At 34.4% G+C, this 25359-nt stretch overlaps 1 protein-coding gene across 7 annotated transcripts; it reads right to left on the bottom strand.

The window, feature by feature from the left end:
* Window positions 1–3863: 3863 nt before the first annotated feature.
* Window positions 3864–23903, bottom strand: LOC125682515 (far upstream element-binding protein 1-like). Of its 7 annotated transcripts, XM_048923142.2 has the most exons (20): window positions 23746–23903; window positions 22405–22495; window positions 21871–21912; window positions 18989–19028; window positions 18654–18829; window positions 18446–18517; window positions 17242–17256; window positions 15140–15197; window positions 14796–15027; window positions 14537–14683; window positions 14384–14449; window positions 14192–14294; window positions 13836–13936; window positions 13229–13418; window positions 12957–13120; window positions 12164–12279; window positions 11826–11935; window positions 7741–7935; window positions 7164–7327; window positions 3864–5697 (listed from the first exon to the last, which is right to left on the bottom strand). In XM_048923142.2, exons 1-19 carry the CDS (start codon window positions 23815–23817, stop codon window positions 7176–7178), a joined length of 2142 nt encoding a protein of 713 aa, XP_048779099.1. In that variant the 5' UTR covers window positions 23818–23903; the 3' UTR covers window positions 3864–5697; window positions 7164–7175. The 7 variants fall into 7 exon arrangements, with proteins under 7 accessions (XP_048779099.1, XP_048779100.1, XP_048779101.1 ...); XM_048923143.2 differs by lacking the exon at window positions 17242–17256; XM_048923144.2 differs by lacking the exon at window positions 21871–21912.
* Between the last annotated feature and the right edge of the window lie 1456 nt (window positions 23904–25359).

Genomic DNA, 25359 nt, shown 5'->3' with positions numbered 1-25359 from the left:
TGTCTTTTTAATGATGAATATCACAACCTTTCAAACGGGAGTATACCTGATGCATAAAGAAAATCTTTGTCTTCTGAAATTGCTACAGCCTGTCTATGGAGATGTTGGACTGGAGATTGGTAGACAATGCGTTCGAATCCTTCATGGTTTTATTTACTCTAATGAATTTACATTAAAATTACAAGTTTGGGTTACATGAGGCAGTATTATAAATTGTCAACACCACAACATTTAAGATGAAGCATATTCTTATTTAGCTCGCCTGAGCTGAAACCTCAAGTGAGCTATTGAGACTTGGATTTCTTGAAAAAATCTCAGACTGAAGTTTGAGTTTTCTTTTATTTGAGCAGCCAAACTTTGAGTAAAATCTTCGACTTCAGTCTAAATTTTGACTTTAGCTCTTTTCGAGAAATCCAGGCTTGATCAATTTTGTCTGTCTTTAAACTTTTTACATTTCCATCTTCATGCCACTTTTCTGATATAGGGCAGATTGAAATCAGGGCCCCCGGGGGTAGGATTGGGTCACAATAGGGGATCAAAGTTTTACATACAAATATATAGGAATAATCTTTTCAAATTTACAAGAAAGCTTCCTGACATAGAGTAGATCCAGGTTCGTGGAATTCATGGTACCCAGGGGTAGGGTCGGCCACAATATGGTATCCAAGTGTTACATGCTGATATAGGAAAATCTTTAAAAATATCTCGTGAACTATTTAAGCTAGGGCTTTCATATTTTCATGACAAGGTGACTTTGTGATACATGTGACCTTGACCTACTTTCTTTAAAAACCTGATGTAATCAATATCTCCTAAACTATTTAAGGAAAACCTTTTATATTTGTATATTAATTTTTATGGCAAGGCCTTGACCTACTTTTAATAAAAATCTGAACTATTCAATATCTCCTCAACTATTTAAGATAGAGATTTTATATATAGATTTCTTATGGCAAGGTCTTTCGTATCACACCATGATCTGTGACCTTGGTCTCATCCAGAACAGCAAGATCATATTGGTGTCAAGGCATTTCAGTGTTATGTGAATATTCATTTTTAGTGATTCTGTGATCCTTTGGGGTTAGATTGGGGCCATAATATTGGATTTAAAAATTTCATGGGAGTAAAGATTATTGATGAAAAATCTTTTTAGAATCACAACAGCTGAACAATGGCAGGGCCAAGATGATTCAGGTGAGCGATGTGGCCCATTGCCATTGGCCGCTTGTTTTTATTTGTGACAATTCTAATTTGCGAGTTAATTTCTACCAAATAGCTCTTTCTATATGACATGGTCCAGTTTCTTGCAGTATTAATAAATTGAAAATACCTCCAAAGGGCTTGAAACATTTTATTTGTTTGACTGATGTTTCTTTGATGGTTTGTCTTCGTCGGTGTTGTGATTCTGCAGTAGTTCAGTGTGTGTGTGTATATATCTAGATCCACAACTGTAAACCATGTCGAGTAGTTTACGCAAGGTCCCCTTTACAATTGTATAACTACTATAGTATTTGCATTTTCTTCTAAACATTTTTGTATGCACTAGTTCAATACTGATCTAAACACATTACATGTATACATCTATAACTTAACCCATTATCAATGTCTGCCGATATGATGGGCCCTTTAATGGAACTCCCTTTGGGGGAAAAAACCTCCCAACTCGTCCACCATTTTAGATACGGAATTAAATTGGACGAATCATCATTATATGGGTAAGCGAATGAAAATTCGGCCTCCACATAGCCAGTGGGCATAATTTTGTATTGGCCGCGTGTACAATCTGCCCAGTAGGCTGGTTGTATTGCTGCTCCAATACCCTGCATAATATCCAGTATACTCCGAAACCCGACTGTTTGTATTGCAGTGCCCTTTTCCAGACTAAAATATGCTCTATATGTTGGCATGGAATGCAAGTCATTTTTTGAGATTGACCAGCAACCTCATATCCTGGACTGGTTGTAACACATTCACTGATCAATGACGGAAGAGTTGCTTTGTCTGAATTGATCGGCAACCAGTCGTATAGGTACATGAAAATTTGAATTGCAATCTTTCTTAAATATGCTGCAAGATCTGACGTTATTGTTGGAAAAACTCTTGGAGCAGAACGAAGTCCGAAAAGCACCGATGGGAATTTATAACTCTGGCTCAGAAACCTGAACAGATCAGAAATTTCTGATAATCTCTATGTATTGGAACATGGAAATGAGCATCCGTCGGAACCAATGAAATTGATGTTACCTTTCTTCATTGCTCTCATAATAGATTGAGGAGTCTCCATTTTCATTGAATATTGTTTAAGGAGGTATGCTACACCAGAAAAATTTTATATGATGAAAAGTGGATATGTACAACAATATTTTGAAATTGAAAACTTTTAAATTTACTTTATTTAGTCAAAAAATGCAGTTTTAGTACAAAGCAATCGAAGAAAAATTTAAAACTCCCGCTAGACTTGAACACACGATCTACAGTTCAGCAGTCGACGTGCTAACCCACTGAGCCACTCAGCTAGGCGAGAATTTTCCAAATGAGTATACTATTTATGGCAAGCCCTTTTACTATTTATTCAAAAAATAAGATCTCTCTTAATTTAAAGAGATATCTCTCTAAATAAAAGATATCTCTTTTCCTCAGATATCTCTTACTTTTAGAGACATCTTTTCCACTTAGAGAGTTATCTTCCTCTTCGATTAAAGAGATATCTCTTATACTTTGAGAGATATCTCTTTAATCGTTGAAAAAGAGATATCTCTCAAAGAGAAAGAGATATCTCTTTCCAGTATTTTTATTAGTCTGAATACTTAAGGAATTCTCCCCAAAACGGAAGCCCGCCAAAGCATTATGGCTGGGGTGTTGCTAAAACGCGGAAAGGAAAATATATGCAATATTATGAGGTCAACATTTTGCAAAATCAAAAGGCTTATTATGAACAAGAGATGCAGAAATTACAGAGAGAACAGAAAGTCATCCTCAGAATCCACCATTTCATATTGATACCTCATACTTATGGAGCATACTATTGCATTATTATGTATTTTTACATGGTGTATTTTGTGGATGAATGAACCAACAGGCGCTTGCTTAATAATTTGCATAAAGTTTTAATAAAAATATCAAGCAAGCGCCTGACCCAAGTCTGTCGGTTTAGAAACAGTAGACTCACTATTTCCAGCTATCCTCTCATCTGACGTCCGTCTTAACAACTGTTCAAAGTGGCTCTTCAACTTCCAGTTAAATCACAATTGATCTTGACCCACACCTTAACATTTGCGGTAAATTATATCAATGTTGGGAGACGATTGGACAGCCAAAGACACGACGAGGACTACGTGCTCTCCCAAATTTTTGGGGGAGCATAAAAATTACATTTAAACATGTACTTAAAATATTTATGAAAATTATTTCAAGACTGCTGGATTTGAAATTAAGATTTATGTCTACTCATTTTTTTGGTCTTGAGGGCAGTTCATTTACACAACTCAGTAAATTCTGCACGTTTTACCAAGGTCCACAGGCAATGCACTTATTCTCGAGTTTTCAGTCCGTTATCTTCAAAATTCCTCTCCCGTGGGGATGCGGGTTAGAATAGGTCCTCAGTACCCCTTGCTTGTCGTAAGAGGTGACTAAATGGGGCGTTCCTTCGGATGGGACCGCAAAAACCGAGGTCCCGCGTCACAGCAGGTGTGGCATGATAAAGATCCCTCCCTGCTCAATGGCCATAAGCGCCGAGTATAGGCCTAAATTTTGCAGCCCTTCACCGGCAGTGGTGACGTCTCTGAGTAAAATATTCTCTCGAGGGACGTTAAACAATATTCAATCAATCAAAATTCCTACCCCAATGAAATGACAAGAGGCTATTGCTTGTAAAACACCTTTTATTGGACCTTACCTTGCCGTAGAGATCCTTCTATGGCCAGAGGACACATGGATAATTTCCCTTACAGGGTTCTAAGTCACAGCACATTACAAGATATAATCTGACACAAAAAACAGTATGTTAAACAAGACACCAAAGTTCAACAAAAGCCTATTTAAAAAAGTACCATAGGGTGAATAGAGTCAAAATTACAATTCTAAAATACTCATATCATTGCATTTAAAAAATAAACCAACAATTTATCATCATATGTGGACATATCTTGTGAAAAAAAATAATCCTTATACATTATAACACAACATTAAATCATATTAAAAATGTTTTCATAACAATGATGAATTTCAAGTCCTTTACATTATAGCAGTAATTATGTATGAACAATAAACACATGGTTAGAGGTATTGAAGGACGAACATTTATGAACCACTAAAATCAAATTGTAACACATGGCTGTTATAAGATGAAAATATACCTGCAATTATGAACCCTTTATACAAGTGCTATAATAAACAAAATCAAGCTATTATTTACAACTTCCTACCATTGTGTGATTAATACAAAAGACACACTTCTAATGTGTTGGGCATGTGACACAAATATTATGATGCAAGTTTCCATTGACAACAAAGCTAAAATACCATGGTAATACAACAAGAGAATGCAGTTGTGGCGTGAGATTGTATGGATGATATAAAAAACATCATGTATAACAAATGCACCAATTCTACTACTCTGTGAAGGAATTTAAGGCATGACATATTGGGCAACAAGTTCAAAAACATTTCTTCATAGCATGTACATCATTAATCAACATGGGCAATACTTATCAAAAGTCTTTATAGCACAAGAGTATCACATAGAACATTTTCAATACACGAGGTCAATGCATGTTATCAATAACTATGGTACCATATTAAATCACAATTTTGATATCATTCAAATATACCTTAACTATACATTATTAAAAATCCTGAATTACATTATCACAAAGACATGGGGATACGAAGGAAAAAAAATAGGAAAAAAATGACATTTTCATATAAAATAAGTTTCACTGGGTTAAGACTTGAAGACTCACCATACAAATGAAATGAACAACTTTACAATGTAATCATTCAATATGTGGCACTAAAATATTGACTAAGACATATTCAATCTTTATTTTTAGTTTAATACACATGTTAAAACATTTGAATAAGACATTCAACATCATGATATAATAAAAGCAAATCCCGGGCATCTGTGTGGCTCTTGCTGCCTTTAGAACTTTTTACTCTCGCCTTCTTCAGATATCCCAACAAGTGTGTCTTCCACTCAGCGTATCATTTTAAAAATATTTTTGATTGCAGCACATATTAGCATTAAACATCATAATATTTAAATAACATTTCTTTCACAATTAATAGCAATATTATGGCATATCCATGCAAATATCTCATTATAATGCTTCAATTTGAAACAAAATATCTTACATTTGAAAAAAATAATGGAATGTATTACAAGAACTACAAGTATTATTAAACCTATCATTGCAACTTTCATATTGGTATAGACAAAGAAACATGTATCATGAACATTACAGAACTCACTGTAAAATGCAATTTTGGCCCAATGCCTTGGCAAGTCAAATTCAAACAAATACAGTTTAATATACAGGATTTACCTAATTAATAATACTATGAAATAAGAGAGAAATTGAGATGGGTAGTAGAAGTGCCGATTTGTGCAACATGGTATATACAAAATGAAATCCTCACTGAGCTATGAAGTACGACATATATTCTTGAATCCAAATCACAAAAGTCTCCAGGGTCCTATATGAAATAAATGAATAAAAGAAATAGCATACAAAGTCATGAAGGCCTCCAGTCTGAAAAGCAATATGCAGATTATCTTTTCTGGAAGAAAGATTGACATCTAAACAGGGTTTTGTTCGAAGATTTACAAAATTTTAAATTTGAATCTTCCTTCCAGATTACAAGTCAATTTAGCAATTCCAATTTACTCACATGCACTGCACCCTGTCAAAAAAAGCACCCTTTACATTTAACTTTATAAAACTTTTGGAAAATTACCTCAGTGAGTGCATGTACTTATGTTATGTATGTAAATAAATATACTTACCTTTTGTACTTACCTTGCAGATTTGTTCAGTTGTCACAAGTAGAGACTCGTCAAGAAAACAACAAATCAAGTAGCTAATATTTTTTTTTTCCTTTCTTTTTTTTTTTTTAAAGAGAGAGGCCTATGTAAACACACACATTTTCATTTCACAAAATGCAAAGGATATATCAAATCCAAAAATCCTAGCAAGAGTAAATTTGTGAAAAGAATTTTGCTCAAAATATAATTTTCCAGATCAGATGATATTCTTTCAAGCTCTATCAATTGCAAAATACAGATTTAAATAAAATCTTTTCTGATCAATTTATCCTATTCCACTTTTTGTAACCCTTTATGCTTCTACAACAATCTTTTAATTTTTGATAAATAGATATTTTTTGGTGTGCATGTCATCCTTTTCAACGTCATCTTAGATGCTAAGAGTCAGGAAATCCTAATTAAGGAAATGCAACACTACATGTTAAAATATCACTTGCACAAGTGAAGTAACAAGTAAATATGGCATCATGTAATGGATAGGAAAACGATTTTAAAAACTACATCCTATTAAAATGTCATTTTCATATTTAAAGTCACTTAATCATAACTCATCATAACACTAACATTATTTGTATTCATGCATATTTCAAGAGGCAATGAGTAAAACATGTATCAATCAATTTCAGATAACAGCAAAGTCAATGGCAAATGATATGGTAAGGCATCAGATTTAAAAAAAAATATGTCAAGGCATCAGATTCATGATCATCATCACATATTAATGACATAAATAGGCAATAGATATGGTCATCATGTAAATAAGGTCTTGGTGACCCCTCCCACATAAATCAAATGAAAGACAACTTCAAGACAAAATCAAAGACATTTTTTTTTATGAAAAAGTCCATCCTCCAAAGATGCAGAAAAGCTCTTTGAAAATGTTCCTCCCTCTCTACAGAAAAGTTCACCTGGCAAAAATCACGTGGTGGGAAATGAGTGTTTTGTTTTAATAAATTCACAAAAAATCACGAGCCAAGTGTTCATGAATGGGGCTACATCCACTACTGATTTTGTGTTCCTTGAGCTACTAGATTTGCTGCATCCATCCAGTCCTTGGCCACCATTTCCCTAACTCCTCTTCTTTCCTGTAAACAAGATAAATGATATCGATACATACCTGGCCATTAGTTTACTGGGGCTGTTGTCCCGGTGGAGCTCCGCTTGTCTGTCCTGTTGCAGCCTGCTGAAGGATCATGTTGGCCTGATAATGCATTCCTTGTTGTCTGTAGTACTCGGCCCAAGCTGCACTGTAGTCTGCTTGACCAGTAGAAGGGTTAATACCTACAAGCAAACAACAGATATGTACTTCCTAGCCTTCATCAACGTCACATAAACGAAAGATTTTCATATCTATAAGAGATCTTTACAGGACACCCGTTGCCATATAAGGTACATGTATTTGGTAAATTGACATTGTTTAAACTTTTGATAAAAAATAAATCTTGCCATTGGTTTCATTTGATATAAATTCAAGGCAATTATAAACAAATGAAATAAAATCCACCAAAATAATTAGCTATCTGTACTGAAATCACCCATCAAATCAACCTGGGTTAATTTTAAGAGTGTATACAGTTGTTAGAAGGAATATGCAAAACTGCCTGAATACAATAAAACTTTCATCACCGATGGGACTTAAAAGTGTGCAATTGAATTTCCTGCGACCATTTGTACATAAATCTAAGACCACTCACTAGGCTCTGCATAATTCTGTTGTGATGAAGGTTGCTGTTGCTGAGGAGCTTGAGACTGTTGAGCAGGTTGCTGAGTTTGTTGCTGTCCCTGCTGCTGACCATACTGTCCTCCGTAACCTCCATACTGAGCATAATACTGGGCGTAGTATGCTGCCCATGCAGCAGCATTGTCCTGAGCCTGCTTGTTGTCTGAACCTGAAGAACAAACACCACAAAATATCAAGTAAAATGTTTACATACATCAAGCTCATAACCATTATCTTATTTGATGACTGTCATCTGCCCCAGGAAACCATACATACTGAGCATTGTTATGCAGGCGTTTATAGACAGAGTCTTTATATATCCCTCAATTAAAAATATCCATTATGAACTGCAGGAGCTCATAATGGTTTCACCATAGGGATTTCAAATATATTCCACTTAGTAAATGCAAACACCATAGGCCAGAGAATAGACAAATGTACTTGATGGAAAAATATGTACCACTTATTCAGCTGATGAACTATAGCTCTCCCATATTTTTTTTATATATACCAAAGCTACAATTCCTCCTCATTACTAAAACTTCTAATTTACAACAGATTTTGAACTCAAAAGTGTAGTACAAAAGTATGTTCTTTGATATCAAAATGTCCAACCAGCAATGTAAAAAATCGGAGATACAACACCCGAATTATGTGCATGAATACTGTACATTGCAGGGGTTTTGTTTGTTTGCTTAAAGGTACATTTTAACTGCAGAAAGCTAAAGTTCTGTAGTTATCTAGTACAATGTCTCTGGCTAACACCTTTCCTTTTCTCCTAAAACATCATGCAATCAAAATCTACACAATAACCAATCAAGTCACAGAAGAGACTCATGGTCCACATGCTCACTTGCCTCTTGGGACCCTTGAATAGCAATGAATAATCTGTATCTATCTATAATACACCAATACTGGCCCAACAATATGTCATGACTTCACATTGGAAAACTTTCATACATCGGGATGCTTGCATTTCAACTGGAATTGAAAGCTTTTAAGCAAGTTACTTCTGATGAAGCGTTTCTTGAGAAGAGATCGTTTAAACTTCTAATCCAATGATTCTTGAGAAGAGAATTTTTTTTTATCACTTTGCCATACTTGGGGAAATAGCAATTCCTTCATTCAGAACAAATCATTATCATACTAGTTACAAAGTAATGACCTGTTTTGAAACTTTACATATAGAATGTAGGTGTTTATACATAAAATGGTGGATCTTTCTCCGATATAGAGCATGACCTTTCATTTGACCTTGAATTTCCTTCACCCACTGATGCTTTGATATCAAAGTGAATCTTAGTGTTATCACTAAATTAGCTTAAACTAAATATTGGAAATATCAATGAATTTAGGGCTGCGAGATTCATGGGCGGGCAAGTCATGTTCCTGCATTAAAGCAGTTTCTGTATGCGACATCAAATTACATAAGAATGATAAAACTTTTTGATCTTTATTAGAAATTTCTGAAGGAATGAGACTTCGGGGAATTCCCATCTATGATACAACCTAGACACCTCCACTATGTGTGGGTAACTTTGACAAATTCCAATGTCTATGAAACATGTAACAACATTCCAACATTTAAAAATGTAGTTTTTGAGCCAAACAAACATTTCATAAGGTAACTTCCAATCTTTATTAACCCACTATTTCTAATCCACAATTATCCTCACAAACCTAAGGGCTTGTTGGTTTAGTTGACCAATTATCTTATTGATATATAAAAGGATTGGACAATAGACTACAGTTTATAAACATCCTCTCCATTACACATGTAATCAAAAAGATAAGTTTTCCGGTCTTTATTTTTAAGGGGCATGTTGATTTGAGCTGAAAATTTCCAAATTCTAATTTTCCATTTTTAATGTTTGGAATGCCTAACTGAGGTAATTCTAATGGTAACAAAAATTTTAATGTAAACTGTCAAGGTAGACGGGAGAAATTCTGTATTATGTACAAAAGGCCCATGCCATGTTTTTGTTTACATGTTAAATATACTAGTAAAAGTTTAAAGCGGACTTTAGCAACTTACAAGATAATTCTGAACACAATAGTTTCTAGAGTTAGGCACATCTCATTTTGTTTTAAACATTTTCTATAAGTAATCTATATGTAAAGAAAAACAAGGAACAAGCCTTGTTTACATAAAAAAGAATGAGTGCATCTCACTGTATTCTCAACGTACAAAATAGAAAAGGAAAAATAAAATTTGAAAATTTTCAGCTCAAATCATGTCCATCGTCCTTTAATTTGACGAGGCAAAAAAAAAAAAGTTTCCGCAAACATCCAAGACAAATAAATTCAGTTAAGTAGCAAAATAAACTATATTTTTCTCAAACTTTATTTTCAAAATACACAATGATACTGATCACAATCTCGATGAAGGCATATTAACATAATGAACATGAAGGACTCGCTTTTCATTATTAATTCAACTACATATGGTATATCATTAATTACCCTTGATGAAAGATCAACTGTCAACTCTAAAACAATGTTTATCAAATAATATCAAAACAATTTGTAGGGTAGTGAGTATAATTAAGGGGCAGTCAAGTTAAACTAACCACAGAATTATTTATCTTATGCCTGAATTGTGTCGTCAATCTACATTTTTCATAAGTTTATTGAATCCCCCAAAGGATTAAAAACAATGTACTTAAATTTTACGATAAACAGATGAAAAAGACTAATGACAAGACAGGAGAAAAATTAAATACTAAAGCTGGGGGTCTGTCACCTATTTTATAAAATAAATTTCAATCCTCATTTTTCAGCTATTTTGGCAGGTGCCAGATTTTATCCATGCAAACAATTAGCATTTTTCAATGAAATGTGTATACAGGAAAAAAACACAAAACATGATTTATTTACAAAAACAACCCATACATGTACCAGATATTTCGTTTCTAAATTTGTAATGGGTTGTCAATGCTATTGGATATGTTTGGAAAATAATGTTATGAAATGGTGCAAGGGTAGTATGACAGTCTAGGTAGACCCCACTTATCCTAATGGGATCCAACTCTCTTCCAGCTAAATCTTTTTTTTTAAAAATACAGTTTGAACAATTTTTCCCCAACACCTCCCACCAGCCAACAACTACTGCTGTATTTGAGGCCCGTTTCACAATGTTCTCAGCAAGAATTGCAGCAGAAATCATGGGGTGTACACAATCATCAGACCCGAAATTCATGTACACAAAGTCTGCATGACATGACCTCAACATCAAAAGCACCACGTACAGGATTCTGCAGTTTTATCAATAAAAGTCTACAATGTAAAAGTCTTTTAACTTCAATTGTCGAACCCCCTCCATGTGATGCACACATGTAGGAATAACGAGTGCCACAAGACGACTTACTCTATGCTGTTTTTAGTTAAAACCATTAACAATGTTGCTTACATGCTTGACACAATACAATGGGTTTTGTATCTCTGTTTAAGCGTTTAAATTACTTCATCTCAATATTGAACTAGAAGGAAAATCAATGACCGGGAACATTTTTACTTGAAAAACAACAATTTTTTTGTAAAATTAAAATCAGAAAATATTCTCGAGTCATGGTTATAATTTAGGGCCAGTCAGGTTAGTGGAAACACAATTTTTGCTCTGATTGAATTTTACTTGAATGGTCAATTCAAGGAAATTCCTTCAAGCAGTCTCCCACAAAAAATTTAATACACACATCCCTCCCCACCTCTCTAAATTTTTTCTCAATGGATTTGCATCAATCTAAAGATGACCAAATTGGTTATGGAATTCATGAAAATCTGCAAAATGGCAGATTATCAGTTTTGAAGAAAATTGCAATTTTCACTATATCTTGGCACATGTAAATTTTAAAATCTTAGGACTATCATACATTTGTATACAATGCAACTTAAAAATTTTCACACATTACAATTATCTTGTTTGTGTTATATATTCTTATGAAGAAGTCAGAAAAATGATAACAACAGTGAATCAATTTTTGATCAGAAAAGATCACTGCAGTGGAGCCGAAGAGCTCAACTAAATGATGTTTGTCCTATATTGCAATGTTCAGTACTCACCACCCTGACTGGGGTCACCGGACTGTTGCTGAGGGTATCCTTGCTGCTGATTGTATCCTCCCCAGCCTCCCTGGGGACCATTTCCATACTGCCCCGCCCCTTGTTGTTGACTGTAATTATAATCATACCCATAAACAGTCGGCAATACTCATCATCTCCTCACAAAATATTTTTGAAAAGTCAAAGAGTTTCTTATGAAGACAGCAGGATGTGAAATTCTATGACAAAACACATCATTGCACTGATTTTCTGAGTAAAAAGGTGAATTTATTTTGGGAATTACAAGCAACAAATTGACGACAACATTCAAGTGTTGTGTAGAGATGTGAATATCTTACCCAGGTGCACCATATTGTCCTCCGAACTGGTCTCCATACCCTGGACCCCCTGGTACTGGTCCTCCATGAGGGCCAGGACCACCAGGCCCTCCCATTCCGGGACCACCGGGACCACCCTACCACAAAATTAACAGGTCAACATATAATTCAATTTAATGAAATCACTGTGTTGGCATAAAGTCAAGTCAAATGACAAACAGCAAAAACCTCATCTTAACACAATATCTATAGAATGCAAGACAAAGTCTTCAAAGTCAATAAATTTGTTTTCTGTGCATAAAACACCCATCTAAATAGTTGCAAAAATGTTTTGTATTGAATTAGTACAAAATATAATAATATTCAAATCAAATTAGTGAATGTACATTAATCCTTAATTTTGTAATTGTGATCGTTCACATTTAATTCAAAGGAAAAGTTTAGTGATTTGGTTTAAATTTATATTCATTATGCTGCAAGATTTTGCTATAGAAATAGTTTTTCCGAGATAGACAAGATATTCCTGAATTGTCCATGGATCATACCAATTATTAATGCTTATGATTGTACAATATAACTTTCTGATGTGCATTCTTAAGCTCGAGAAAAATATCGTCCTAAAGATGGGAATCTGCCGCCCAGTTAATCTGGTAAATAACATGAAATGTCCCATAAATATTAGTAACTAGCTGTCAGAGACAGATAGCGTTGCAAAATGGTTATCCTGTAGCACAAAGTTTAGTCAGGTACGAAGACAAAGTATCTGATACCCGTGCCAATGTGCAAAATATGACTCATCTTTCATGTAACTTACATAGGGTATTCCTGCTTTCTCACTGATCATCTGCATGGCATGTTGAATCTGATCAGGTGTTCCTCTGATATTAAATAATTTCTCATTGGGGTTAGGACCTGGATGCTTCTGCAATTCAACATGTGCCCCAGATTGTTGGTTTATCTGACGAATGGTTTCACCACCTATTAAATACCAAACATGTAAATGTAATGGGAAAAAAACCAAAACTACACACACGCACACAAAAATGTTTCTTTTTAAGCACTTGAGCCTAGATAGCAATTACACACCTTTTCCGATAACCAATCCACATTTGTCTGCAGGGACAGCAAACTGAGTTTCATCCTGAAATCCTCCACCGAATCCATCCCCTCGGCCCATGCCTCTTCCTGGCCCCCCTCCAAATCCACCCCGACCCCTTCCTGGGCCACCACGCCCTCTTCCTCCTCCAAACCCACGTCCCATCCCTCCTTCTCGCTGCTGTAAAGAAATACATTAATACCTATACTTCAGATTTGTTTCATTTCCTTCAAGAGAGCACATTTATTAGGTGTAAAAATGAAAAATTATCATGTTGTTCCAGTTTCCAACCCTACTCTATATTTCTAACCCTAACCTTATTTAACCCTTTACATGACAAGAGACATTAGTGCGTTTCCTGTAAATTAGCAACATATGATGTATTGTCTATGAAGTTTTGGTGCTATTTACCTATAATAAAGTAAATATTTTCTGAAAGGTTAGACTGTTCAAACTTTCTGCAAAGGACATTCAAAGTTATTTCTGTTGCCATGGAAACATAAACTGAGTAATACTGCAGAAATTCATCTTGAAAGCTTTATCATATACATAAAAATTAACTGTCAAGGATATGACATTACAATTTCAACAACTCACATTATAATCATTTAACAATTCCTGAATCATCTGAGCAGCAATCTGAACTTTGTCAGGTGCCCCCGTGATGGCACACACTCGATCTGGGCTGCTTCCATCATCTAAAATCGTAGAATAAAACATTAACTAATAACACACCTTATTACTGTTTCTCTAGCATTCTATTCTATAACCTGTTGTTAACTTCAATAAGGAATTTACTGTTGCAAGGTCTACTATCAAACTCCATCTATGGGACTATTGTCCAAATGGTGTTAGCGAATCCTTGCATTGATGTTGCACTCTTCCGACACACTCACAACACAGATCTTTGTGAGGGTTCTAATTGAGTGCTTGCTTTTTAAGTTACCACCTACCAGTTTTAAACTGAACTTTGGCTCCACTCTCTTGTTGAATCTTTTTGATCATGTCTCCATTCTTGCCAATAACAATTCCAACAGCAGTTCTTGGTACAGGAATCTACACAGAGCAAAGCAATAACATTATTTCAGCCCTGTGGATGTTTTCCCCGACTTCATAAAGCTAATACACAAATCTATGCTACTGACCTCCATAGGGGGACCACCACCTCCACCACTGAAAGATCCATAGTCGTTGAATCCTTTATTCATGTTCTATAAGGAAACAGAAACATAGATTTTATCAACAGCAACTCTCTTTATCTTTAAATACAATAACATGAGTAATTAGGTAATGCTTGCCTCCATCTCCTTCTCTGCCAGGAGGTCAAGTACCATTTCTTTGGCTCTTTGACACTTCTGGGGATCACCAGAGATCCTAAGAGGTTTTTCAACAGCTGTTGGGACATTGCTATCTTGGATCATTACCATTTTAACCCCTGCTCTTTCCTGGAAGTAAAATTTTTGAAAATCGATACAAGAAATGTATTTCACAAATATCTAGAATTAGTCATAAAACCTTTTGTGTATCCATACTGTAAAGGGAGTTGGTGTACGATACCTGTAGCTGTTTGATAGTTTCTCCACCCTTTCCAATAACCAGTCCAACTTTGTTGCCTGGCACCATCATCTCCACAACTGTTTGTCCTCCGCCTCCTCTTTCTCCTCCTCCTCCTCCACCATTACCCATACCCATGCCCATACCCATTCCCATGCCATCCATACCACCCATCATGGGCCCTGAAGTCTGTCCAGCTCTCATAATGATGTCCTGTATCTGCTGCTTGCAAGCACTGTAAAAGACAATATGACCATTTGAACTTCCTACAATATAATTATTTTTTAAATGTTTTAATTATTTTATGCAATCCAATCAATTTTTTATGCAAATATTTTTGTCCTTACGCAATAGATCCGGAGGACCCAGTCAGAGTGCACTGACGATCGGGCAGTCCACTACCATCTGTAAAGGAAGGAAATAAGATTTAATACTGTAATTAGCCATACATTTCACAGTGTCTGGAATTTATTTTAATATATCACACTGCAGACATTAAATTATTTTTTTTTCCAGCATTTTCAAAATTAGAGAACAGTAGTTATTTATACACAAACTTTTTCATGTTGAAAACACATATTAGTCATGATATAATGAAAAATATAGCCTTTTTTTCTCCAGAGGAAGATTGAATCAAAATACTTTCAAATACAATGCAATTCCACCCCACCCCACTTTAAAAATCCATGAAAGTTGCAGTTTTCAACCAGCATTTATACAACTATACTTAAAGAATTTACTTTAATCTTTCATCAACAATCATAGTAAACTGGTTAATGTATAGATGTGCATCTAAAATAAAACAAATGCCTTCTCCTTTAAAACTTTCAAAATTTCCTTCAGAGTTCAATAATTAACATTAACAAACTATCTGTAAATATTCCATAGCAATATCTGTCCCTTACCAGATGTGTTTGCATAATTAATCTTGCATTACCTGTTCATGCATAATTTTTTTAAATCTCGAGAACAGACAGGTCACTCAAATTCATCATTTTCACTGTCAACCCCAAGTATCTTATTGACAATATACATTATTTATTAAAACCGGATTTCTTGTTGTTTTTGAGTTTCTTATTTCTGTTTTGGCTAAATACTAATAATCTTCAAAATGTTTGACAAGTATGAATAATATATACATATACTTATTTTATAGGTATAAAAAGTGCATCAAAAAACTAAAATTTTAGAAAAAAATTGATGACATCTGTTCCCCATAAGGCTCTTCAACGAATATCATGAACATGCACACTAGAAATGTTACTAAAAAAGTTTCATTAAAAAAATTTATTTTAATACCTATTTTATTCCACCTAATATTCTTTCTAAATTAAATGGGAAACACATTTTATTTTTGCCAAATATACACTTCACAATCCAATAATACATTACATGCTTGCTTCTAATTTCTTTCCAGATATGTCTAGTACAAATTAAAACCGACTTTTTACGTTTAATCTTATGAAGATTTTCTCATCTCCCAAATCCCTCTACAGTTAAGTGACACAATATCAAAACTTAAGTGACACAATATCAAAACTCATTCAACATAAAATACAAAACTAACAATTACTTCAATCTTGACATTATCAAGTTGCATGGCTCCATAATGACAAAACTGATACATCTGAAAATCAGTCTTGCTCTTCCTAATAAGAGCATTACCTTTAGATTTTATGAAAACTTTCTAAAGTCATGAAAGTGCTATTATCTTAAATATTAAAAAAAATGCAAGTTCCATAATTCTATAAATACAAAATAATTCAATTCGCAAAATCAAAAAGGGCCTTCATTTGACTAATCCAAGTATTATGTACAGTGAAACTTCTCTAAACCAGCCGGCTCTTGGACCAAGAGAGAAAAAAGACCACCAGTTTCGAGGGATGGCTGGTTTACTGAGAACTAGACATTTTATCTGAATTTTCATTAAATCTATCTTCATACCACGAATCATATAGTGTTCAAAGACTATTTCACTCTTGAGAATATAACAAAATGACTATCAAGTTTACTTCCAATTCCCAACCCAGGCCGTATGATTGCTGTAATTAATACACAAAGTAGGTAATGTTCACTTTGATCTGGTGATCTATAATTCATCATTGGTGGGGATAAAATTAATCCATTTTTACCTGCCTACAGATATTTATTAAAGAAATACCCTCACTTAAATCATCTTATTTTGAATTGAAAATCTATAACAGAATACATTATTGGCATTCCTCTTACCTATAAAAACTGTTTATGTCCATCGTGCATGTCTTAACAAATTTGTTTTGACGTTTGTGAAAATTACCAGTGTTAGCGCTAGTGTAGAATTTTCTCAAGCCACTGTGGCTAATTAGGTCAAATTTTTATTAGCCACATTTCATTTTCAGTAGCCACACTAAATTTGAACAATTTAATACAGTTAAGATTTTTATTTGCAAATACACTGAAATATACTCACAGTCGTCATCACCATCTGAGGATTTTCAAAAAAGGGAAAACAAATAAAATAGTGAAAACACATGGTTAAATCATAATACACGATTTCAAGATGGGTATCTATTCACAGTGTTTTTATGAAAAAAGTAACTTATGCACACTTGTTAACAAAATATCATTTAGACTCGCTACTATATTGAATAAATGCCTAACCCCTACACCTTAATGCAAGGGTGGTATAAAACATATTAAGTGGGTGCATTCGGAAATAATTATAACATTTAAACAATGATAATGTACATGTTACAGTAAAGGAGAAAGTGTAGAGACCCAAATGGATGTGAATTCGAACCCAGGATTGTCCACACACCATATACCACTGGTTAACTACACATCATGATGTATACAAATTAAATCCTCTTTCCGAAATGTTCATTCCATCTGCTCTCTAATTATCAATTATCATATGAGTGAAAGATTCTCAAGTGGGAAATTAAAACAATATACAATCAGTCGTCAAGTTTTTTCTAGGACGACACAATTTTGTAACTCAATATTCCGATTATCACTTCCGTCCTCATCTGCCCCCTTCCTTTAGTCAAACTTGATTGACCCCATCGTGACATATTTAAATGGTATCATACAAATGAAAGCATTTATTAAAGTCACAAATGAAAAGTCGAGAATGAACTTCGAAGTACACAACTGAACAGTAGAAAAATCTTTCTCACCAAAGTGGCAAGTAAAGCATGAAATCAACTTGCATGCAGTTTACTTTCGGCTAGCGCTAACACCGAGTACAGTAGTAAATATGAAACTGTAATTTGAACATTTCTTGGAAATATTTTGAGTCTATGGAAACCAAGAAAATTAATTTATCTTTTGATAATTATCATTAACATTCATGGGTTTTATTTATCCACACAAAAGTCTGGTGCAACAATATGGTGTTCGATACTATATTCATTCTGTATGTTCGAAATCTGTTAATTACATTTTGAACAGAATTCGGAAGAGTCACTGGACACCATAGGTAAACCATAGAAATGATAGAGGCCACTCATTTTTCACACCTTGCTGATCTTGATCAGCCAATATTATGTGGGAAAATTACATGTTTGTTAACAAATGTTCTATAAAAAGCGGCCGGTGTCCAGTTTTCAGGGGTGGCCGGTTTGGAGAAGTTTCACTGTATGTAATTATATAATGATAAGTAACTGATTTACCTGGAGCAATCTGAATTTTACAACCAGTCTCAGCTTGTAGTCGAGTAATTTGTTCACCTCCTTTACCAATTACTGCAAAAAAAAAATGTATAGTTAAACTCAATAACTTCACAATAAATAAATTGTCAAGATATCTCTATATGGAGCTAACAATCTAGTTGACTGTCTGTACTTTGTAATTTAAATTATTTAAGTATTATACACTCACTGAGTCCAACCATCTTGTCAGGGATGGAGTATTCTTCGGTAACAACCATGCCTAATCCTGTGTGTGAGCTAGGTTTAGGAGCTGCTGGTGGAGGAGCTGATGAGGGAGGGCCGACTCCTAACTGTTGATTAATTCGGGCTGCTGCCGCCTGTGCTGCCTGAGCGGCTTCGCTTCTACTGTGAAATTGTCAAAATTCTCACGATCAGTCATCATTACAAATGTATGACCTGTTGCCTTTACATTCTCTCCAGTCTCAAAGAAACAACTTCTTTTCCACTATACTTCACAACAATTTAGCATTCTCTAACTTGAGTTTTTATAATGGATCAACTTACCTTTGCTGGTCTTGGAGAGCTTTTAACTGTGCCCCAATAGCTGTGAAAGAAGAAAAACACCATATGAGACTTAAACAGCTCATGCCTAGAAAAACAGAACATATCCTGTAAATGATAAAGTCAGAGAGGTTAAGTTGGAATTACAAGGTACATGTATCTTTCTTATTGCAGTGAAATCTACAGAAATGTCTACACTCTATTTGAATATTAGATCACAACAGTAAACTCAAGAAAGCTGCTTCTATATCTACACTGTTAGAATCCACATTCACACAGTGATTGGGATAAGCCAGTGCCCAGCACCTCAACTGCACAAAACCATACACTCAAAAAATTCATACCAGCTGGAGTTTAAACAAAATCACACCACTAATTTTGTTACTACTCACTATGGATACATTCAATTCTACATCACAAATCTCTGCCAATATGACAATCCATTTACATTCAGAGAAACTTGTTACATGTTTAGAGTTATCATTCAGACTGTAAATGTATTTCCCTAATCTGCACTTCAAATCAATTTGGAAAAAAAAAGTAATTTAAATCTATGTACAAACATTTAAAATCAATGGGAGCAGTCACATCTATCAAAGAAACTTAAGTTATGTCATGATGATAAAGAAACTTAAGTTATGTCATGATGATAAAGAATACTCAAGTTATGTCATGATGATAAAGAAACTTAAGTTATGTCATGATGATAAACTTAAGTTATGTCATGATGAAAAAGAAACTTAAGTTATGTCATGATGAAAAAGAAACTTAAGTTATGTCATGATGAAAAAGAAACTTAAGTTATGTCATGATGAAAAAGAAACTTAAGTTATGTCATGATGAAAAAGAAACTTAAGTTATGTCATGATGATAAAGAAACTTAAGTTATGTCATGATGATAAAGAATACACAAGTTTGTCATGCATATACTTTCAATCCCCTATTGTGGTTTACTTTAAGACTGCCATGAATCTCATATCATCACTATTCTATTCCAAATGCATCAAGAAAAAGTATCATTTTTGTATACAATAACAATCAGATATATTGAAAATACATCTGCAAGAACATGCTTGAAACCCTAACCTATAAAAGAAAACGCACATGTGCACTCATTTTTTCCCCTTTTGGGGGTATATGTAATGTTCTGATAAGCATGAACTAAGCTTATTTTTACAATCATTCAATTTTTCACAAATGTGCTACATAGCAAACAGTGGCAATATTCACAATGAACTGAATGCAACACATCTTCACTGTCCCATATAATTAAGATTGAGGTGTAGTAATACTTCTTCTTATATCCCAATCACTGGAGGGCAGGGTGAGATAACTAGATTACACACATGCACAAAACAAAGAACACCAACAATACACAATTTCTGCAACATGTGCCAATCATGATCACAAACTTTTCAACAGTGACTAGATTTTTAAAAGGTTAAATTAACACAAGTCATTCCAGTGTGCACATTACTCCAATACTATTAATTAAATTTTGAGATTCTGGATTAACTTGTCTAAGTTTTTCCTGTCATTCACTTTTCAAGGATTGATAACTTGGAAGTTAATTTCAGTGACAAGTTTTAACTCTTTATAGATAAAAGAATGCCTATCACCAAAAGAAGCCACAAGCAATGTTTTATAAACAGGTACTTTAAATTAAGAATGTCTATATTATAACGATAATGAAAACCTGGGGATAACCCGAGTACAAAGTTTACTGCTGTCAAAGGATTAAAAAAATGTTGAGCACACAATATTTTCTTGTACCGGGAATAGATTGACTCATGACCTTAAAATCAATGAGGTCATTTACCCATACCACTGATTGAGTTTAAAGTTTATCCAGCAAAGGATTCTGAAGATTATTTCACATCCAGGAAAGTATGACTGAATGATCTCAATAAGGACTATCGATCTCCAAAAGGGTTTTGTTTATCAAACAAAGAGTTGAAGATCTTGAAAATTAGTTTGATCCTTGACATTCGACCTCAAAATCAGTAAGTCATCTCCTATTTAAGGACTATCGGTATAGTAAGTGCGATGTTTGTCAAGCAAAGTATTCCAGAGTTATGGAACTCACAACACTTGGTCTGCTGACAGGTGCAAACCAGTCATTCTCTTTATCAAAGCGAGGCATAAACTGATCCTTGTCAATCTAAAAATTCAGTACATCAGTAAAATATATCAGTTTCACCGTGTATCCCTAAATTTGGATAACAAAGTATTGCAACTGGACTTTTTGTTTTCAATGCTGAACAGCTTTTAAAACATACAAACACTGGTTTCCTACAAAAGCTATTAAAGTTAATCTCAGGAAAGACTTAATTCTAAGGATGTGCTAATAGGTCTATTTTCTTAAATGAAAGTGATCTAATTAGATGTAATTGACTCCTGAAAACAGATGTAATCACATGCAAATATTGTAAGGATGTTATATGTGTGGTACAATGAACAAATTTCAAAAGCAATAATTCAATAGTTTTATGAATTCAAATCACACTTACATCAATAATTTACTAGAGTCAGCATCTTAAATAGTATTAAATTATGAACAAGATATACATCAACCCATAACCAATCTGAATCAAGATCTTCTACAAGAATCCTTTTTCAATAAATATAAAACAGAAATTTATATAATAGTTATCAAAAAGATCTTGACACAAAATTGACAAACTTGAAAAATTAATATTACTTGATTATATAAACAGTGGAATATTTAATGTCCTATGCAAAGAGTAATATAAAAAAAAAACAACAAAAAAACTGATGTTAATGGAAGAAGTTTGACTGGCTAGCATTTGAAGCCGAGATGTGCTGGACAATTGGAGTAAGATACAGTAGTATAATGTGTTTTGTACAAACTAGTCAAAACATACGGTCATTAATTGCAGACACTGTCTTCTTTTGGTCTGGTTCACCTGTGAAAAGAAACAAAGCAACAATTGTGCAAATATGTTTTTCCCATCAGAGGAGAAATAAACCTTCTCTGATATTATCTTAAATTTTCTTTCAGACTTTGTCTCCATTTCAGGGTTTGTCACATAGAGGTACACTGTCTTTGCTATGTTCAAGTGAATTTGCTTACCCAAAACATCCAAAAATAATCAAGATCAGTATACCTCTAATATGATCCCCCTGGACTTTGAATTATTTTTTCATCAGAATCTTTTGAAAGACAATGTACCTTTTAGTGGCATTTTGCTGTAAATATAACTTCATGTATACATGTTTAAGGCAATAAGATGCACACACAAGCACACTAATTGAGTACGTACTTCCGTGCTTTGAAGAGAATACAAGATATCTGTGGCTCAATTTTCTTTCTCAATCCCGTAATTTTGTACCGTAATTATTGTCCACAGCTTGAGCCACAAATATCTTGATATATACTTGAATAAGGCATAGCATACCGTATGAGTTTCCGTCACTTTCAAAAGGTCGTTTTAAAGGCTGGGCACCGTCACCACCGCCAGCCCCTGGTTGATTAATCTTAGCTGCTATCTGAAACATTTCAATAATCAGACCAACTTTGGAAAAATTGTTTGCTTGCCCTCTTTCAACTCGGCATTAAAAATATTGTTAAGTAGCAGGTAGGCAGGGGTGGGTGTGTGTGTGGGTGGTGGGGGGTGGGGGGGTGTTGTTGTTAGTTAAACCTTCCAAATGTGGTCAGTTAAAAGTGTTTCAATTATCAAAAGGTTGCAGAAGTAAAATTAAAACTAACTATATGTTGATAGGGTGTCTGCAATAATATAACCCTCCTGAATCTTTAATTGACTTTTTTGGGAGAGGACTACAATTCATATCCATACGAGTTAAAAATTGAACAATGCCATCCCTAGCACTTGGTGAGGTTGTTAATAACTGTCAAGACATTTAACAAATACACAAATGATAATAATCTAAATAGCAAAAACAAATTTCCATCATACTTTCCCAGCAAGTTACCATAAATTTGGGGGGGGGGGGGGGGTCCTGCCTCAAAAAATATAAAGATTAAACCCAGTATGTTTGAAAATTGAGCCAATCAGAAGATTTTCTCTGAAAAGAGGAAAAATCATACCCCTGCGTAAAGGGGGGGTGGGGGGGGTGGAGAGAGGCCATGTGGAGATTAAATAGACACAATGAAATGGAAAAGTTGTTTACAACAAAATAAATCTTTCCCTTCCTATCCTGAGCATTAACGTATATAATAACGTATATAATAATCATAACCACTTCTACAGTATTATATACCAGGAAAAATCTGGAAGGGGGGGGGGACGCCATGCATGATGTGGAGCTTAAATACAAAGAGAGAATGAAAAGCTCTCTACAACAAAAAATCCTAGGCACTGACGTATCATTTAGCATTGCCTAAACAAAGTATGCTACTATAATTCAATCGAATTTGGATCTTTATTTTACTCCGACACTCGTATGTGCATAAATTACAGATGACCACGCGCGTTTTCCTACGCTTCAGGGGGTAAAGCATCGTAATATTCTTTAGACTAGAAATTAAGCCATGGGAAATAAAATGTCACTCATCGATAATTTCGCCAGTGATGTATTTATCGATAGTTTCTTTACAGGTACAAAGAAATAGACATTCAGGAAGTTTAAGAATGTTCTCTTGGGCGCCATATATCTACAGTGAAGACCACGCGGTCAGTCTTATTCTGGCAAAGGCTGCTAACATGGACATAACAATTTGTACTTTGCTTTAAAAATAACGCAGTTACATTCTCTGACAATGTATCTTTACACATTACCTGTCTTGCTCGGGCAACGGCGTCTGCAAATGCTGCTTGGTGGTCCAAATTACCCTGTCCTCCCGCATCCATTGCCCATTGAAACACAAAGATGGCGGCGGTATCTTTCGCATGCGCTAACAAGAATTCCTTTTTTTGATTGGTGTATAAAGCCACGTGCGTGAATGTTGAGGCCTCAAGTGGGAATTTTGTCCGACAGGTATTTTGAGATTGAAGACAAAAGGTGTAGCTTAACATTTTCACCGGTGTGATTCATTAATATCCCAATTCATTTTGATAAATGAAACCATTCATATTCTCTTATTAACACGGCATATTAAATTTTATTGAGTCGTCATCGATGTCTGAATTTTCTTCTGGTATTTCATGAAATTGCTATTTAAAGTCACACACACACACACATATATATATATATATATGTATATATATAAATGAATATATATATAATATATATATATATATATATATATAAAACTTTTATTTTTAACTTTATATGCACATATAAATCATATTTAAACAGTTGAATTTCGTAAACAAATAACATTTCGTAAACAGTTAAAACAAATTACAAGAGAGAAGTCGTAACAATGAGATAACGAAATTATTACATGATTAAAAAAAAGTGATTATTAAACTAAGTGTAAATCGGGCTAGCGAACCGGCATTACATATCTTTATGCAGTAATAATATTGCAATTACATTATGAGCTCATCTAGCTCTAATTTTCGAAAGAATGGTCATAGCTTTTAACATAGTCTGCTTTACGTCTATGCTTTTAAGGAGTATAGTGTATGGATTTCATTTATCCACAGGAGCGTGGGGCACGAATCATTCCTCCCCCACCCCCACCCAATCTTCAGTGCATATTTACAAAACATAAGTAGAAAAAAATTAAGTGTCCCTAATCAGAAAGAATAAGGCGGGGGGGGGGGGGGTTGGAGGTTAGGGGGTGGAGGTTAGGGGGGTTGGGGGTTGGAATGATCATGATCCATGCCCCAAGTGATTGTGCATTTAAATATCAATTGTAAAGCTGACTTTGGCCACATGCACGCGGGGGCATAGTGACTCACAAACATATCTTATTGAATATAGTCATTAAATGATAGCTTTCGATCCTTCGTATTTTGTACATTTCATCAATTCTAAATAAATCATAGACATAAAATAGTATGCACCTCAAATGGTTTCCGTGTATCCAAATTTTTGTCCCCGTTGAGATACCAATTGTATATCCCCACAGAATTATTTATTTTATTCTAAAAATTTAATTCCTATTTTTGAAAAATTGATAAATAAGTTTAAAAGCAGAATAGTCCTATAATTAGTAATTACATCCTTTAGTGACACAGAAGTTCAGAATACAAGGATACAATCCAGAAAAGGAGTTATCCCTCTTGACAACTAAAATAATAAGACAACAGGGGAGACGGAGAGCACACCACACGCTCCCCTATAAGTTTTAAAGTTGAATACGATTTCATTCACAATTTTATTGGCGTTCATGCACATATATAATTAATTGCCTGTTAACATGTCTGTACATGCCCCCCCCCCCCCCCCCCCGAGGGCCCTTGATTGGTGAATATGCTATATATATATAACCAAAAAAAGAT

The sequence above is a fragment of the Ostrea edulis genome, chromosome 2 (genome assembly GCF_947568905.1).
Source record: "Ostrea edulis chromosome 2, xbOstEdul1.1, whole genome shotgun sequence".
Classification (NCBI taxonomy): domain Eukaryota; kingdom Metazoa; phylum Mollusca; class Bivalvia; order Ostreida; family Ostreidae; genus Ostrea; species Ostrea edulis.
The sequence above is the reverse complement of the archived record's forward strand: the minus strand, read 5'-3'. Positions and strand labels throughout refer to the sequence as shown.

Bases quoted from the DNA above. Each gene is read 5' to 3' on its own strand.
- LOC125682515 (XM_048923142.2), bottom strand. From the start codon at position 23,817: ATGGATGCGGGAGGACAGGGTAATTTGGACCACCAAGCAGCATTTGCA. The intron at 13,937-14,191 runs GTAGGTGGTAAC...CTACGATTTTAG, and splicing joins CAAAGTTCAGTTTAAAACTG to ATGATGGAAGCAGCCCAGAT. The intron at 13,419-13,835 runs GTGAGTTGTTGA...ATTTCTTTACAG, and splicing joins AATTGTTAAATGATTATAAT to CAGCGAGAAGGAGGGATGGG.